The sequence below is a fragment of the Pleurodeles waltl genome, chromosome 12 (genome assembly GCF_031143425.1).
Source record: "Pleurodeles waltl isolate 20211129_DDA chromosome 12, aPleWal1.hap1.20221129, whole genome shotgun sequence".
Lineage (NCBI taxonomy): Eukaryota > Metazoa > Chordata > Amphibia > Caudata > Salamandridae > Pleurodeles > Pleurodeles waltl.
Window position 1 is genome coordinate 548499807 of NC_090451.1, and position 15684 is coordinate 548515490.

General features: G+C 43.5%; 1 protein-coding gene across 1 annotated transcript in view; it reads left to right on the forward strand.

Annotated features, from left to right (window-relative positions):
• LOC138268182 (anoctamin-10-like) overlaps nucleotides 1-15684 on the forward strand; it is a 309854-nt gene that overhangs the window by 211642 nt on the left and 82528 nt on the right. Inside the window, exon 10 of the mRNA XM_069217604.1 lies at nucleotides 4527-4718. Within this exon, the coding sequence (XP_069073705.1) occupies nucleotides 4527-4718 (192 nt within the window). The remainder of the gene's footprint in view (nucleotides 1-4526; nucleotides 4719-15684) is intronic.

Genomic DNA, 15684 nt, shown 5'->3' on the forward strand with positions numbered 1-15684 from the left:
GATTTTTGTGATAATCTTGCTGGATACTGGGGGTAGGAAATAGTTTTTTTCTAGCACACAACAACATTTAAATGAACTGTGTAAGTATTTCAGAATATATCAGAATTAGTAACACAAGTTAATGTTATTTCTGTAGTGTGTTGGAAACAATTACTTTAACATGATCAAAACATATCAGTACAGTAGGTGATGCACATTCCACATACTTTTGTTTGTGCACTGCATAGTTTTATTGGCAAACCTGTATGTCTGTGCAAATGTAATGGTCATTTCAATTGAGAATGTGTTGTCTATAATAGTAGTGCGCTACTATACAATGCATACTCTGATATATGCCACTCCAATCTGTTCTGCACCACTCCACACCACTGCACTCCACTCTGCACCACTCCACTTTACACCATTCCACTTCACACACTCTGCTCCACTCCACTCTGTGCCTGTGCACTCCTCGCCACTCTGCTCTACACCTCTGCACTCTTCTCCACTGCAGTCTACACCACTAGAGTCTAGCCACACCAATCTATTGTGCGCAACTCCACTGTACGCCAATGTACTCTATGCCACTCTGCAACACTGCACTCTTCACCGCTGCTCTCTGTGCCAATACACTCTATGCCAATGCAGTTTACTCTGAAACACTGAACTCTATGCCCCTGCACTCTGCGTTAATCCACTGTATGATACTCTAATCTACTCTGCTCCATTTCACTCAATGCCACTGCACTCTACCACTTTATTCATTGCCATTACACTCTATGCCACTCTAGGCAAGTGCACTTTACCCTGCACCACCCCACTCCATGCCACTTCACTCTACTCTGAAACAATCTACTCTATGCCACTGCACTCTGTGCCACTCTACTCCAATCTGTCACTCCACTTTACACCACTCCTTTTTTAACCACTGCACTCTCTGCAATGCTTTCTGAACAGCTGCACTCTGTGTCACTGCACTCTGTACCACTGCACTCTACTCTGCATCACTGTACCCTGTGCCACTGCTCTCTACGCCACTCTTCTCCACTGCCTTCTGACACCCTCCTCTGCAATACTGCACTCTCTGCCACTAAACTCTACGCCTCTCTACTATACGCTACTCCACCCTATGCCACTGCAGTCTACGGCACTATGCTGTATTCTGCACCACTCTATATTGCTCTACTCTGCACCACTTTACACCACTGCACTCTATGCCTCTCGCCCCTACTCTGCAGTCTACGCCACTCCACTCCATGCCACTCACCTCTACTCTGTGCTACTGCCCTGTGTATCACTCAACTCTATGTCACTCAAGTCTACACCACTCTATGCCCCTGCACTCTGTGCCACTGAACTCTATGCCACTCTACTTTCTAGTACTCCACTCTACGCTACTCCACTCTACGCTGCTGCACTCTTTGGCTTTATACTCCATTCTGCACCATTCTATGTTACTCTACTCTTCACCACTCTTGGTTCCTGCACTCTATGCCATTGGACTCTATGCCACTGCACTCTCTGCCACTCGATTCTACTCTGTGCCAATGCCCTCTGCATCACTCAACTCTGTGCCACCCCACTCTGCACCACTCTATGCCCCTGTACTCTGAGCCACTGCACTCTGTGCCGCTCTAATCTGCGCCACTCTACTCTGTGCCACTCCACTCAACTATACACCACCCTAGTGTGCGCCACTGCATTCAACGAAGCTGCATTGTATGCCACTGAGTTCAATATTACTGCACTAAATGCCAGTGCATTCTACACCAATATATTCTGTAACAATGTACACCAATACACTCTACACCAGTCTACTCTAGGCTATGCTTCTTCAAGGTATGCCACTCAATGCGACTCCACACTATGCCACTCCAATACACAACACTTTTTGCTACTCCACTCTGCTACAGTCTACTCCACTCTTCGCCATTCCACTCTTTGACACTCCACGCGACTCCCCTCTACGCCACTAACTTTTAACTACGCTGGACCGCAGCCACGCTTCTGTACAAAATGGCTAGAACACTTTGGCAAAGCCAATAGCTCTTGCATTGGGGCGACCTATTGGCTTTGTCAATGCTTGTTGTCAAAGACAGACTTGCAGGCCAAGCCTTACTGTATTCTCAGTAATGGCCTTCCTTATGCTGTCTGTGGAAAATGTTTACAAGTCCCATGAAAGAGACAATCATAGACTCACCTAGGACCTTGTCATCTAAGACAAACTTGGAGAACAGTTGAAAAAAGTGTCTGGAGACTTTTTTGATCTTAAATCAGAAAAAACTGATGATGCAGAATTTAGATCAGAGGTCTCTAACCTATTCTCTAATAGGAGGTACTTACGTTCAATAACAATGATGCTGAGCTACTGATATTATTAGTGTTGAATGAACCACAGTATCTTAGTGACCACTCTGTGCAAGACTGCCAGCAGTGATCACCTCAGTGCAACAGGCAGGGTTGCCAGTAGTAATGCAAGAGTGGTTTTATCAACTTGGAATGTAGATATATTTGGGAAATTCAGCCGTTTTTTTTCTCCAAACATCATCCTATGAGCTCCAAAAACATCAATTTTCATCTTGAATATGCACTTTTCAATGTTGGAATATATATGGCAATTCATCCAAGTAATAGCCTTCAATTTAGTGGGCTGCGCTGCACATAGGAGACCTACTTACAGGTAGCTATAGAGCTACTAGTAGCTCACAAACTACTCATTGAAGATGCCTGATTTAGATTGTACTATCATACATTACAGAAGTAATGTGATAATGTAATCAACAATGCATGTATGTTGTGTTTAATTTTACTAATCTAAAGTGAAATCCCTAAACCATATTATTGAAGGTACATTCACTGTAGGGAAATAGAAGTTTATATTTCCGTGTGTTTCAATGTGTGATTTTAACACACTGAATTTGGAGTGCACATTTATATTCATGTAGCTCTGAAAGTGGTATTATGATGTTATTGCATGTAATCTGTTTAATTTATGAGCCATATATTTGTTATCATTGATAGATGCATTTATAATAATGTATTCAAAATGTGTATTAAGGCCATGCTAAGTCAGTGTGACTGAAGGCCTGAAGTGTTTATTTTCCTTGTTAATCTTCATTGTAGAGTTCTGTTTGTACTTTCGTACTCTTCTGTTGCAGGTGCATTCATGCAAGTCTACATTTAATGAAAGGCATGTTGTGTGTGATAGATAGCATGGTATGGAAGTATACTTTGACAAGAATGAAAGGAGCACTAATGAATTGAGAAGAAAATAACCCCTGTTAGTGTGCCTTGCGCAAGGAGACATTCAAGGTCTTCCTGATGTCCAAAGGGTGAGATGCAAGGAATGATGGGAGTTGTCATATTCAACTGTACAAAGGCGATGGAAAGCTACTGGTTTGGATGACATAGATTTCTCGAAGGTTCTGTGGGTTTAATTGTGATACACCTAGTTAGATGAGTGCAGATTCACTTTGGCCTTTGACGAGAACTGATCTCTTAGAGACTTGGAGGGGTAGAGATTTCTTCTCTATTCTGATTTCTTTGTGTGGCTTCATGCTGTACATCACCTCTATATAAGGACTTCTACAGAGGTTTCTGGCATGCTGACACTTTCCTATATTCTAATAATGCCTATATTTTCTGAGAATCAACTAAGATTTCTGATAACCTAGTTTAGGGCATTTGGTTGACTTAGGTTTTTGAAATGATTAAGCAAGAGGATCTTAACTTGTATACTGCTCACCAAATCCTATTCTTTATCTTTGTTATTGCTTCTACCGAAATCCTTGTATGCCTTATTCTTATAATATTCAACTTAGATATTTTACCTGACCTTTGGTAATTCTGTACTTACACAGTATGTTCCTGATATTCATTTATACTAGCTTGATTCTGACTTTGTAGTAAACCTTTTGAATCGTATCCTCAGCCTCCTGGATTTAGTGTGTGACCAAATGGGTTGCACTGTTAATTGATTTTAAACCCCCTTACCCAATAGGATTCCTAAGCAGAAGCAAAACCATAGGCCCGGAACGTCTTCCAAGGCATATGCAATTTTTTAGAATCTATAATGTCATGCAGCTATAGCAGACGCGTTAAGGATCCATTTTATTTTTATATTGTGAACTTTCATAATGTAAGTCTTATTTTGCTCATGTTACTGATTTTACTGTTTGTAGCACGTCCCGAAGTGTGAATCTTTCACCGTAGTTTACAGCTGTACAGTGTAGAATGTTTAAACTTTGGCAAACTACCACACAAGCTCTCAAACTTGCATTAAAAAAGCACAATGTTTGGGAAACATTGCACAGTTACACACTCAAGGTGATGGTCTGTAGCTCAATATGAGCATCTGCCGACCAGTCTAAGGTCTGATGATTAGGATGAGGACATGAAGGTCAAGGGAAGGAGGGCCTGCTCATTCCGATGGTCGTCAGAAAGTATTAAAGTGTAATATCACTTCGAGCTAGAGATACAGGCTGTTGAGCATAGTGTCATTTTGTCCCTGACTCCTTTTATTCACCATTTGCTTTTTCACTGACTAGGGGCTGTTTGATGATTACATGGAGCTCTTTGTGCAGTTTGGGTATGCCAGTCTTTTTTCCTGTGTCTATCCACTCACCGCGGCACTGCTGGTACTCAACAACTTGATGGAGATCCGCACTGATGCGCTGAAGGTCTGCAAACTCCACCAGAAGCCGTTCCCATGTCCTGCGTCAAACATTGGTGTGTGGCAGGTGAGATAACATCCACAAACACCCAACTCTAATTCCGCAGAGCCCATTCGGTCATTTCTAATCATATATGCATCAGTTTTATTCTATATCTCTCCTTGTATCCCGCTAATGCGGAATCTAGAAAACCTGTCACCAGAAGACTATGGGACCGTTTAAAAGTTCCTTTCAAAAGCTCAACAAATTTGTGACAGAACAGGATGAGTATATAACACAGACTGAGAGCAGAGAGTTAGTGGAGCATTTTTAATAGAATAGAAAAAAAAATAACAAGCATTGGAAAAGCCAATGGGTCTCGGCAATGAGCGACGTATTGCCTTTGGCAATGGGGTTGGGGTGGTGAACGGGAGGGCAGTGGAGGTGATGAACAGGAGGGCGAGCGGGGTGTCTGCTGCAGTGCTGAGGGCAGATGACACATGGGGCAGAGTGGCAATGAGACCCCACCTGTTTTTGGGCCTCAGTGATAGTCACACTGCCGGAGTAAGTGCTCTTGAGTCACCCAGGTCACTGAGAAGCCATGAAAAGAGATGTAAAATCCAGACATGAAGAAGGGCAGGTGGTGGTGGGGATAAGATGTCAAGAACAGGCAGTAAGGCACAGAGTAATAAACGAGCAAAGGCCGATACAGGTCGTGAAACGAGCAGAAAGGTGGAAACAGATGGCACGAAAGGACCATAAACCAAGGATAAAGGCAGAAACAAGTCCAGAATTAGCAGAATAGCACAGAGTAATAAACGAGCAGAAAGGCAGAAACAGAGAGCACGAAAGAAGCATAAAACAAACATAAAGGCAGAAACAAGTAAAGAAATTAGCAGAAAGGCTCAGTCAGAAGGCAAGAAATGGACAGAAAAGAGGCAAAGGCATGAAAAAGAAAGCAGCCATACGAAAACCGAGAGACAGGAATAATAGTGCTCCTAATGTGTGGCGTGCCACAGCTGGTCACCAAGAGAGGCGTCTTCTTAAAAAAAAGAGGCCTTAAAAACCTACATCTTCAAAGTGATGTAAAAAGCACCATTTCCTTTCATGAAGAGTCTGAAACTCTTTAAATTGTAGAATTTTGAGTGTCCATTCTCTGTTGATTACATGAGAAATGTCCTCATGTTTTACAGAAGCGATTAGTTAATCACCTTCTGTTACCTGTGCTTGAAAATGGTCTCATTAACATGATAACACTTTCTAAAATGACATCTGCACAACTCATAACCTGCCATTAGTATGTGGGGGGATGATGGGGCACACAAGTGCAGACACATTGGCATGGGGCACGAGTGGGCACTATTTCTGCACATCACAAGAGAAGGGACGTCATACAGAGTTGGGACTTAAATGAAACACTAAAAAGCAACATACCACTAACATCTATGTATCATTTTAGTTATCTCAAGCCATTAACGTACATCTGATACTTGCATGGGCATAAATGACTTTTGATCCTGTTGTACCGAAAGGTTATACTGTCACTGCTGTGCCAATATCACACTTGTAACAAGAACCGGTTTTTACAAATCTCTTCATGCTATTGTTGCAAACACTCTGTAACCAAAGGAGTACTGTTTTGAGCTACATTACCAACCGAAATATAAGCTTTGTTGGGCTGAGAGCAAAGGGCTAACAGCAGAACAGCTGGTGAGGAATCCTAGAAAGAGGATGAACAGGAAAAGCCCAGTCCTAATCTCACCTGTCGCTGCAACTGCTTGACCAAACCTTCAAACCCGTGCAAAAGGCTTATCCATGACTCTGGATAATTGTGCCATTCCAGAAGTAGGATGACACAACAATAACATTCACACCATCTCGCCCCAACTGCCATTCTATAGGGTGGCCACATTTTGAACACCACAAACCAGGACAATCTACAAAATTAGAAGCAGGAAAATACTTTTGCATTGACTATGAAGGGGGTGCACAGAATCACTTAAGGGACAGCATGGGCCAAAAGACAATGGGATATTAAGAGTAATTACATACAGCTTTAAAACACAGTATCAATTGTGTTCGGGGAATTGTTAAGTGATATGAAAGTCTCTCTTCTGTCTCTCCCAGGATGTTTGAGAGGACTCGTGGTGGCATAACGTTTGATGCCAATAAAAAGAATGCCGTTCCCAGTTCTAGGTTCTACAGTTGAATTAAACGCTCATTGTTGATATCTGTTACCAGAACACCCAACTCAGTTCCCTTCCAGACAGACCTAAAGGCGATTCTCAGAGTGCATTTTTAGCTCATGAGATGGAATAGTATAGGAGGTGAGGGGCAGAAGGCCAGGAGATTTAGATGGCTATGTTTTGACTAAGGTTGGTAATGCAGATTCCACATAGCTAACGAGGTGGGGTTTACTAGCGAACTGAGTAAATACATCTTGCTTTAGAAAGACAATTGTTATTTACATGATGTACTGGGGCCGAATTCCAGATTCCTGCGTACTTCCAGGCTGAGTAGAAGATATCCATATGCGTGGGCTGGTGAGTGAACAGACCAAGAAGTAAACAGACAACAAACCCTAACAAAAAGACCACCATCTCACCATTCTGTGCCCCTCGGTTCACTAGAAAAAACGAGCGACAGGAACAATAGTGCTCCTAATGTGCGGCAGATGTGGTAACCAATTCAGAACAAAAGGAAAAAGTAGTCCCAAACAATGGCTAATAACTTGGACACTGTGAACCTTAACCTTAGTTGGCCGGTGCTCTTGGGGAGGGCTAAACACCAGAAAAAGCATAATGTATGCTTGCCCTCCACAAATGGGGATCCTGCTAAATGGAAAGACAATGGTGGCAGCAAATGTGGACAGAAGCCTACGATGTAGACACATCAGTCTCGGTTCGATAAGCGCATGCGCGCCGTCTAGAGCCAAGACCTAAAAGCGTGTTATAGGAGATAAACAAAATGATCCACTTTCCTGTGGCGAGAGAAATTGTAGAGCATCATAAAATAAAGTCCCTACAGTAACTTGCACACTTTAAAAAAATATACAATATTTACAGCATATTCATAATTTTTATTGATGGAATCCTTACACAGAGATATTATTTAAGGATTGGTTAGGAGGAGAGATGTACAGAGAAGAGCAGGAACTTGGGTTCCTTATTAAAAGTTGACTGGGAAGGGAGTCAGTCTTTGCTGAAAAGAGACAATTGTTCTAGGGTAATGGCGTAAAAAAGGGACAATGCTTGTTTTCATTTCTGTTTCTGGTGCTTCTAGGATCAGTTGGCTGATGCTGCTGTTAGCAGCAAGTGAAAGAGAATTTACTATTTAGGTACGTTTGAGAGGGTGTGCTTGTGATATAGGATAACATAAGGGTTGTGCAGTGAATGTGAGGGCTAGGAGGAAATGTTCCATTCTGTACGGCAATGGGTTCCAGTGAAGAGGCTGGTTGTGCTTTTTATTGCTCTGTACTCCAAAAGGTAGACACGGCCAGTGAAGATACGATGGCATTTGGCATTGGTCGAAAAGGTGGAGTTGAAACCCTCTAGTTAATTTTATTCAGCCAGCTGGCAGTATGGGTTTGTAGCTTTTCACCATTGATGAGAATGAATTTCATTTTCATGTGATTACGTTTTAGGTATCTGTTAGACCCAGCAGCCTGGGCATGGTTTCCCTCTGACTTTTTTCCTTCAGACATCCTGTTTCTACTGACTTCTTTTTTGCCGGGTGTAAGATTCTGCACACTTTACAACTGCTAACCAATGCTAAAGTGCTTGTGCTCTTTCTCCTAAAACATGGTAACATTGGCATATACCCAATTGGCATATTTACTTGTATGTCCCTAGTAGAGTGCACTGCATGTGTCCAAGGCCTATAAATTAAATGTACTAGTGGGAATGCACTACTGATTGTGCCAACCACTTAAGTATCCCTTTAAACATGTCTCAGGCCTGCCATTACAGAGGCTGTGTGTGCAGATTTGAACTGCCATATAGATCTTGCTAAATAGACCTACTGGCAAGCTCAAGCCTTCCTTTTTAATACATAAATCACCTCTAGGGTAGGCCCTGGATAGCCCAGAGGGCAGACTGTAATGTATTTAAAATGTAATACATGTACATTTTAGTTTTATATGTCCTGGAGGTGAACATCTCTTAATTTTCTTTTTCACCATTGTAAGGTCTTTCTCTCCAGTAGGTTAATATTGGAGTTGCCTTATGGCATCTTATAAGTGTAACTTCCAACTGCTAAGAGATGACCCCTTCTTTTTTTGGTGTCTCTGGAATTACAATTTATAATCTTAACTTATGGTGAAGTCAGATTTTAAATTGCAGTTCCGAAAATTCCACTTTTAGAAAATTGGCATTTTCATGCCTTAGCCATTTGGTGCTTGCAGCCTGTCTCTGGTCACAAGACTGGGTGTAGTTGGCAGTTGAGCTTTATGTAGTCCTCCTAAAAAGCCACACATAATGGGAGCTTAAGTGTGACTTGATGGCCCCTCTGTGACTTGACGGGTCATCCTGGACAGGATGGGAGGGAGGAGCTGGACACAGGCTCACTTCCACCCAAAAAGGCTGTGTCCTGTCCAAAAGGGTTGTATGCCCCCTATAGTAGGTCTGGAGCCAAGGAAGGACATCTGTGCACTTCAAAGGCACGTCTTTGACGTCTCCCCCACATCAAAGGCACCACTCAGCATAAGAACTGGAACCTAGACACCAACTGTTCAGTAAACCTTTGGTCCTATGAATACTTTGCCAGGAAAAAGGACTGCTGTGCTGCTGAAGGATTGGCACTCTGCTAATCTGCACTCTGCTGGACTCCTGCTTTGCTGTGCTGACCTGCAGCTTGCTGCCCTCTTGCATGGAAATAAGAAGGACTCGGCCTGCATCTCTCTAACTCAGAAACAAGAGAGACTCCAAGGGTTAGTTGGCTGGCCTCCTGATCTGAAGGCTCAGGAGCATAAAAGACTTTTAACCACCCTGCTTCTGCAGGTGGACTCAGCTATGTGTGTTTCTACCCTGCCAACTGGTGCCACCCCACTCCTGGATTATTTGAAGTGAGCTTAAAGTGCTTCTCAGCGAAACCGACACATCTTCTCTGCTGAGCGGTGCATCCCTGAGCAGAACTGACACGTCTCCTCAGCTGGTGGAGCATACTTGAGGAGAGCTGACACATTACCACTGATGCATGGTTTGGACCCAGCACAGAAGACTCACATCGTTGCTGCTTCCTGCATCCTGGACTTGACGCATTGCCTTCAGAACCGCTACCGCACAACACTTCCCTGGAGCAGGCCCCCTCATCCCTCACCAATGGCAGCCTCACTCAACAATGCTGCTAAAGCTCTGTATAGCAGCTTCATTACTCATCGGAACTGACGCATCACCTGGGCAGCACAATGCTTCACCAACACCAGCCACACACATGTCAAGCTCTGTCAACGGCTCACAAACAATTAATGTACAAATAAACTGGCATAAAAGCCAAAAATAAAATTTTATCAAATAATTAAAATAATTACTGTAATAAATATATACCTATGATCATAAAAATAGCATTAATAAAACTAGTCAGTGATTCTCAATACGCTCCTCTGTTTATCATGTTGTAACTGATGAATAGTTAATTCAAATTGTTCACTCAAATTGGTCCAGCTAAGTAGTTCTCCATTTCAGTTCCAACTAAATATTCTCCTTGCTGTCGCTAACAGCATCCATCAGAGTTTAACTTTATGTTTACTATATAATCAGTTAATCACTTATCATTATTAGTGGTTTCACCAAGGGTCTCAGATGCAGTTGAAACGTTTCTTAACGGTATATAATATCCTAGTTTTTTCTTAGTCAGTTTGCAGATTTTGCGGGTAGATGCATTCTGCAGCATACATAGGAAGAGCAAAACGCCATTAATGGTCGTTTATGTGCAGGAAGCTTTCCCTTGCTGCACATAAACAATCATTAAATAATAATAATAACGATTTTCTACTCCTATATGTGCTGCATTGTGCAGCACACAGAGGACTAGCAAATCGCCATTATTGATTGTTTATGTACAGGATGGGACACCTTCCTGCACATGAACGATCATTCCCTGTAACGCAGGTTCCCTAGCACGTCGGTGCTTGGCAGCAAATTTTAGCGCCAGCGCTAGGGAAAACACAGGGGTGTGCCATATTGTATTAAATACGACACGTCCTGTGTTTCTGAAATCATGCAGCACAGCGCTGCTAAAGTTAGATCAGCGCTGCACCACTTCTTAGTAAATCAGGCCCAAAATGTTTTAGTATGCCTGTAAATATTTCTTATTAGGATTGATTTTTTAAAAAGTGTATGTTTTAACATTTTAGAAATCAAAATTTGCAAACAAAATACACCGGATAAAATCCAGTTCAGGACAATCTTGTTCTGTTCCACTTCCAATGAGGGGGTGTTTCTGTTTCAGTTACTGCTTTACAGTTACAAATGTAAAATGTTTTTCGTAACATTGGTTTGTATCTCCATCACATGCTTAAAAAGAGAGGATTAAAACACGTTAAAACACATCTATCATCCATCTCACCACAGCCCCTGTCCTTTTCCCATTTCTTTGGGCGTCCACTCCCTTATCCAAAACTTTTCCGTGGACATACACCAGTCCATGCTTCAATGCAACACATCCTTTTTTGTTATAGTGTAATTGCTCTATGACTGTGTGTTTGCAGCCTATCTCCTCTATTTGTCTGAGGTCAGTGGTACCCTCCTACCCAGAGACTCTAGAGCTCTTCTGTATGGCTATTGTTGATAGTATTATATATTTCGGAGACCACTCCTTCCTCTAATTCTTTCATTAATATTCTCTATTCAGGTAGGAAGTGATCCTGTATCTCAGACCATTTCCTAATGCTATACCTTTATATATTGAAAATACTCTACTGGCTAACTCACATTTTGATTTTGGTACAGAGAAGGATTTCATCAAGTCTGTGTCTATTTCGCCACCCAATTTAGAGATGTGTACATGATCCCAAATTCTGAACCATTTCAAGTATCTCACAGTGAGGAGAGTTATATGTTGAATGCCTATGGGTTCTTCCTTATGTATTAAGACTATAATAGCATAACGCATATCCAGAGACATAATACCCTTTTTTTCTGGCCCAAATAACGAGCTGCAACAGTGGCTGACTAATTTTACTAAATCATCATTTAAAGAGCTCTATTCTGTCATGTGCTGGTACTTCCCAGATTGCGGTTGACCTATAGCAGTTAACATTTTCTCTACCGTTTGTGGCACCTGTAGCATTCATCGGTCTTGGGCATGGGTAGTCTTCGTAAAAACCTCTAATGGTCTAAATCCTTAGCTTACAGGTAAGTGCAATGGGGGGGTTTCAGAATAACGTTTAAATTCATGTGCCTTTACTACATTGTTAGTAAACTATTAGCCATTTGCAATGGGCAGTATCCACACCCATCTGGAAGTCTCAGTCATCTTGCTTAACCTTATAAAGAGTTTCCTAGTTTCATTTCTGGTCTTGTACATTTTTATCTTGACACTAGAGTAACGCTGCATCAGTAACAAAATTCTTTTATATTCATCTTGATGCCAGCCCAGTCTCCACTGTGTATCCTGGTTTGGAGATAACATATTTCTTAGATTATACTGTTTTCTTCTTTTTATAGGAAAATGTAAGGAAATGGCTCCCTGTTGCAGTTACCCCCCACTTTTTGCCTGATACTGAGGCTGACTTGACTGAGAAGTGTGCTGGGACCCTGCTAACCAGGCCCCAGCCCCAGTGTTCTTTCACCTAAAATGTACCATTGTTTCTACAATTGGCACACCCCTGGCACACGGACAAGTCCCTTGTAAAAGGTACCAGTGGTACCAAGGGCCCTGTGACCAGGGAAGGTCCCTAATGGCTGCTGCATATGTTGTGCCACCCTAAGGGACCCCTCACCTAACACATGCACACTGCCATTGCAGATTGTGTGTGTTGGTGGGGAGATAAAGGCAAAGTCGACATGGCATTCCCCTCAGGATGCCATGCACACAAAATACTGCCTGTGGCATAGGTAAGTCACCCCTCTAGCAGGCCTTACAGCCCAAAGGCAGGGTGCACTATACCACAGGTGAGGGCATAGCTGCATGAGCAATATGCCCTTACAGTGTCTAAGTCTATTCTTAGACATTGTAAGTACAGTTGTGGCCATATTAAGTATATGGTCTGGGAGTTCGTCAAAAACGAACTACACAGCTCCATAATGGCTACACTGAATACTGGGAAGTTTGGTATCAAACTTCTCAGAATAATAAACCCACACTGATTCCAGTGTTGGATTTATTAAAAAATGCACACAGAGGGCATCTTAGAGATGCCCCTTGTATTTTACCCAGTTGTTCAGTGCAGGACGGACTGGTCTGTGCCAGCCTGATGCTGAGAGACGAGTTTCTGACCCCATGTGGTGAGGGCCTTTGTGCTCTCTGAGGACAGAAACAAAAGCCTGCTCTGGGTAGAGGTGCTTCACACCTCCCCCCTGCAGGAACTGTAGCACCTAGCAGTGAGCCTCAAAGCTAGTGGAGATGCCCGCCCCATGGACACAGCCTCCACTTTTGGCGACAAGTCCAGGGGAGATAATGAGAAAAACAAGGAGGAGTCACCCACCAGTCAGGACAGCCCCTAAGGTGTCCTGATCTGAGGTGACCCCTGCCTTTAGAAATCCTCCATCTTGATTTTGGAGGATTCCCCCAATAGGAATAGGGATGTGCCCCCCTCCCCTCAGGGAAGAGGCACTCAGAGGGTGTAGCCACCCTGAAGGACAGTAGCCATTGGCTACTGCCCTCCCAGACCTAAACACACCCCTAAATTCAGTATTTAGGGGCGCCCCAGAACCTAGGAAATTAGATTCCTGCTACCTAAGACGAAGAAGGACTGCTGAGCTGAAAAACCTGCAGAGAAGACGGAGACACCAACTGCTTTGGCCCCAGCTCTACCAGCCTGTCTCCCCACTTCAAAAGAACTGCTCCAGAGACGCGTTCCACAGGGTCCAGCGACCTCTGAAGCCTCAGAGGACTACCCTGCATCTAAAAGGACCAAGAACTCCCGAGAACAGCGGCTCTGCTCCAAGAAAGAAGCATATTTGCAACAAAGAAGCAACTTTGAAAGAACACACGTTTCCCGCCGGAAGCGTGAGACTTTGCACTCTGTACCCGACGTCCCCAGCTCGACTTGTGGAGAACCAACGCTACAGGGAGGACTCCCCGGCGACTGCAAGCCCGTGAGTAGCCAGAGTTGACCCCCCTGAGCCCCCATAGCGATGCCTGCAGAGGGAATCCAGAGGCTCCCCCTGACCGCGACTGCCTGCTTCTAAGAACCCGACGCCTGGTAAGGACACTGCACCCACAGCCCCCAGGACCTGAAGGATCCGACCGCCAGTGCATAAGCGACCCCCAGGTGGCCCTCTTCCTTGCCCAGGTGGTGGCTACCCCGAGGAGCCCCCCCTTGCCTGCCTGCTTCGCTGAAGAGACCCCTAGGTCTCCCATTGAACTCCATTGCAAACCCGACGCCTGTTTGCACACTGCACCTGGCCGCCCCCGTGCTGCTGAGGGTGTACTTTTTGTGCTGACTTGTGTCCCCCCTGGTGTCCTACAAAACCCCCCTGGTCTGCCCTCTGAAGACGCGGGTACTTACCTGCTGGCAGACTGGAACTGGGGCACCCCCTTCTCCATTGAAGCCTATGCGTTTTGGGCACCACTTTGACCTCTGCACCTGACCGGCCCTGAGCTGCTGGTGTGGTAACTTTGGGGTTGCTCTGAACTCCCAACGGTGGGCTACCTTGGACCCAACTTTGAACCCTGTAGGTGGTTTACTTACCTGCAAAACTAACAAACACTTACCTCCCTCAGAAACTGTTGAAAATTGCACTGTGTCCAGTTTTAAAATAGCTTATTGCCATTTGTGTGAGAAATGTATAGGCTATTTTGCTAATTCAAAGTTCATAAAGTTCCTAAGTGAAATACCTTTCATTTAAAGTATTGTTTGTAAATCTTGAACCTGTGGTTCTTAAAATAAACTAAGAAAATATATTTTTCTATATAAAAACCTATTGGCCTGGAATTGTCTTTGAGTGTGTGTTCCTCATTTATTGCCTGTGTGTGTACAACAAATGCTTAACACTACCCTCTGATAAGCCTACTGCTCGACCACACTACCACAAAATAGAGCATTAGAATTATCTCTTTTTGCCACTATCTTACCTCTAAGGGGAACCCTTGGACTCTGTGCATGCTATTTCTTACTTTGAAATAGTGCATACAGAGCCAACTTCCTACAAAAAATGAAAAATACCCCCTCCCTGATAACTGCTTTGTAAGCTCCTCATAAAGTGACGTGCAGATCAACAAAGCAGTGTTTCTGGAGAAAAGCTGGACAGTTGTTGTTTCTAATGATTTAGTGAGTAAATGGTTTCAGAGTGAACATGTGTATATTTATCACATCTCGCATCTAGCTTTACTGCGGTCTCCTTCATTCCAGATGAAAGGAGAAAGATCTGAAATTCCTCAATAAATCAGATTGATGCCACATTATCAAATAGCATAAAGAAGTAGTGCCATCAAAAGAGTGTACTGTGAGCACCTCAGTGGAAGGAGTACTGTCATTTGGTACTGTGATACAGCCACCATACATCTTCAAGGCCCATCGCTCCAGTACATCTGGTGAAATTTTTGGGGTTAGACATGGAAGGGCAATGGATTCCATGCCCTGTCTCTGGCAGTTTCTTGCTTCATTGAAGTCCCAAAGGGACCTCTAATATCAATTCACCCCCTTCAGTAAGTACTGTTCCTTGTAGGTTGTGGGAACATTCATATGTAATGCTGTAGCTTCAAGGTCTATCCATGTGTCGGATATCATGACATAGCACTCTTGCGGGCCCACTCACCACCTTGAAATTGGGAATGACAGGTGTTGAACCTTGCTCTCTCTGCATGTTCATCCCATATTTTTGCCTTGCTTTGCTTTTGTGAGAAAGTAGCCTCTTTCTAGCACAGGTACCCCCTCTTTTGGCCTGTTTGT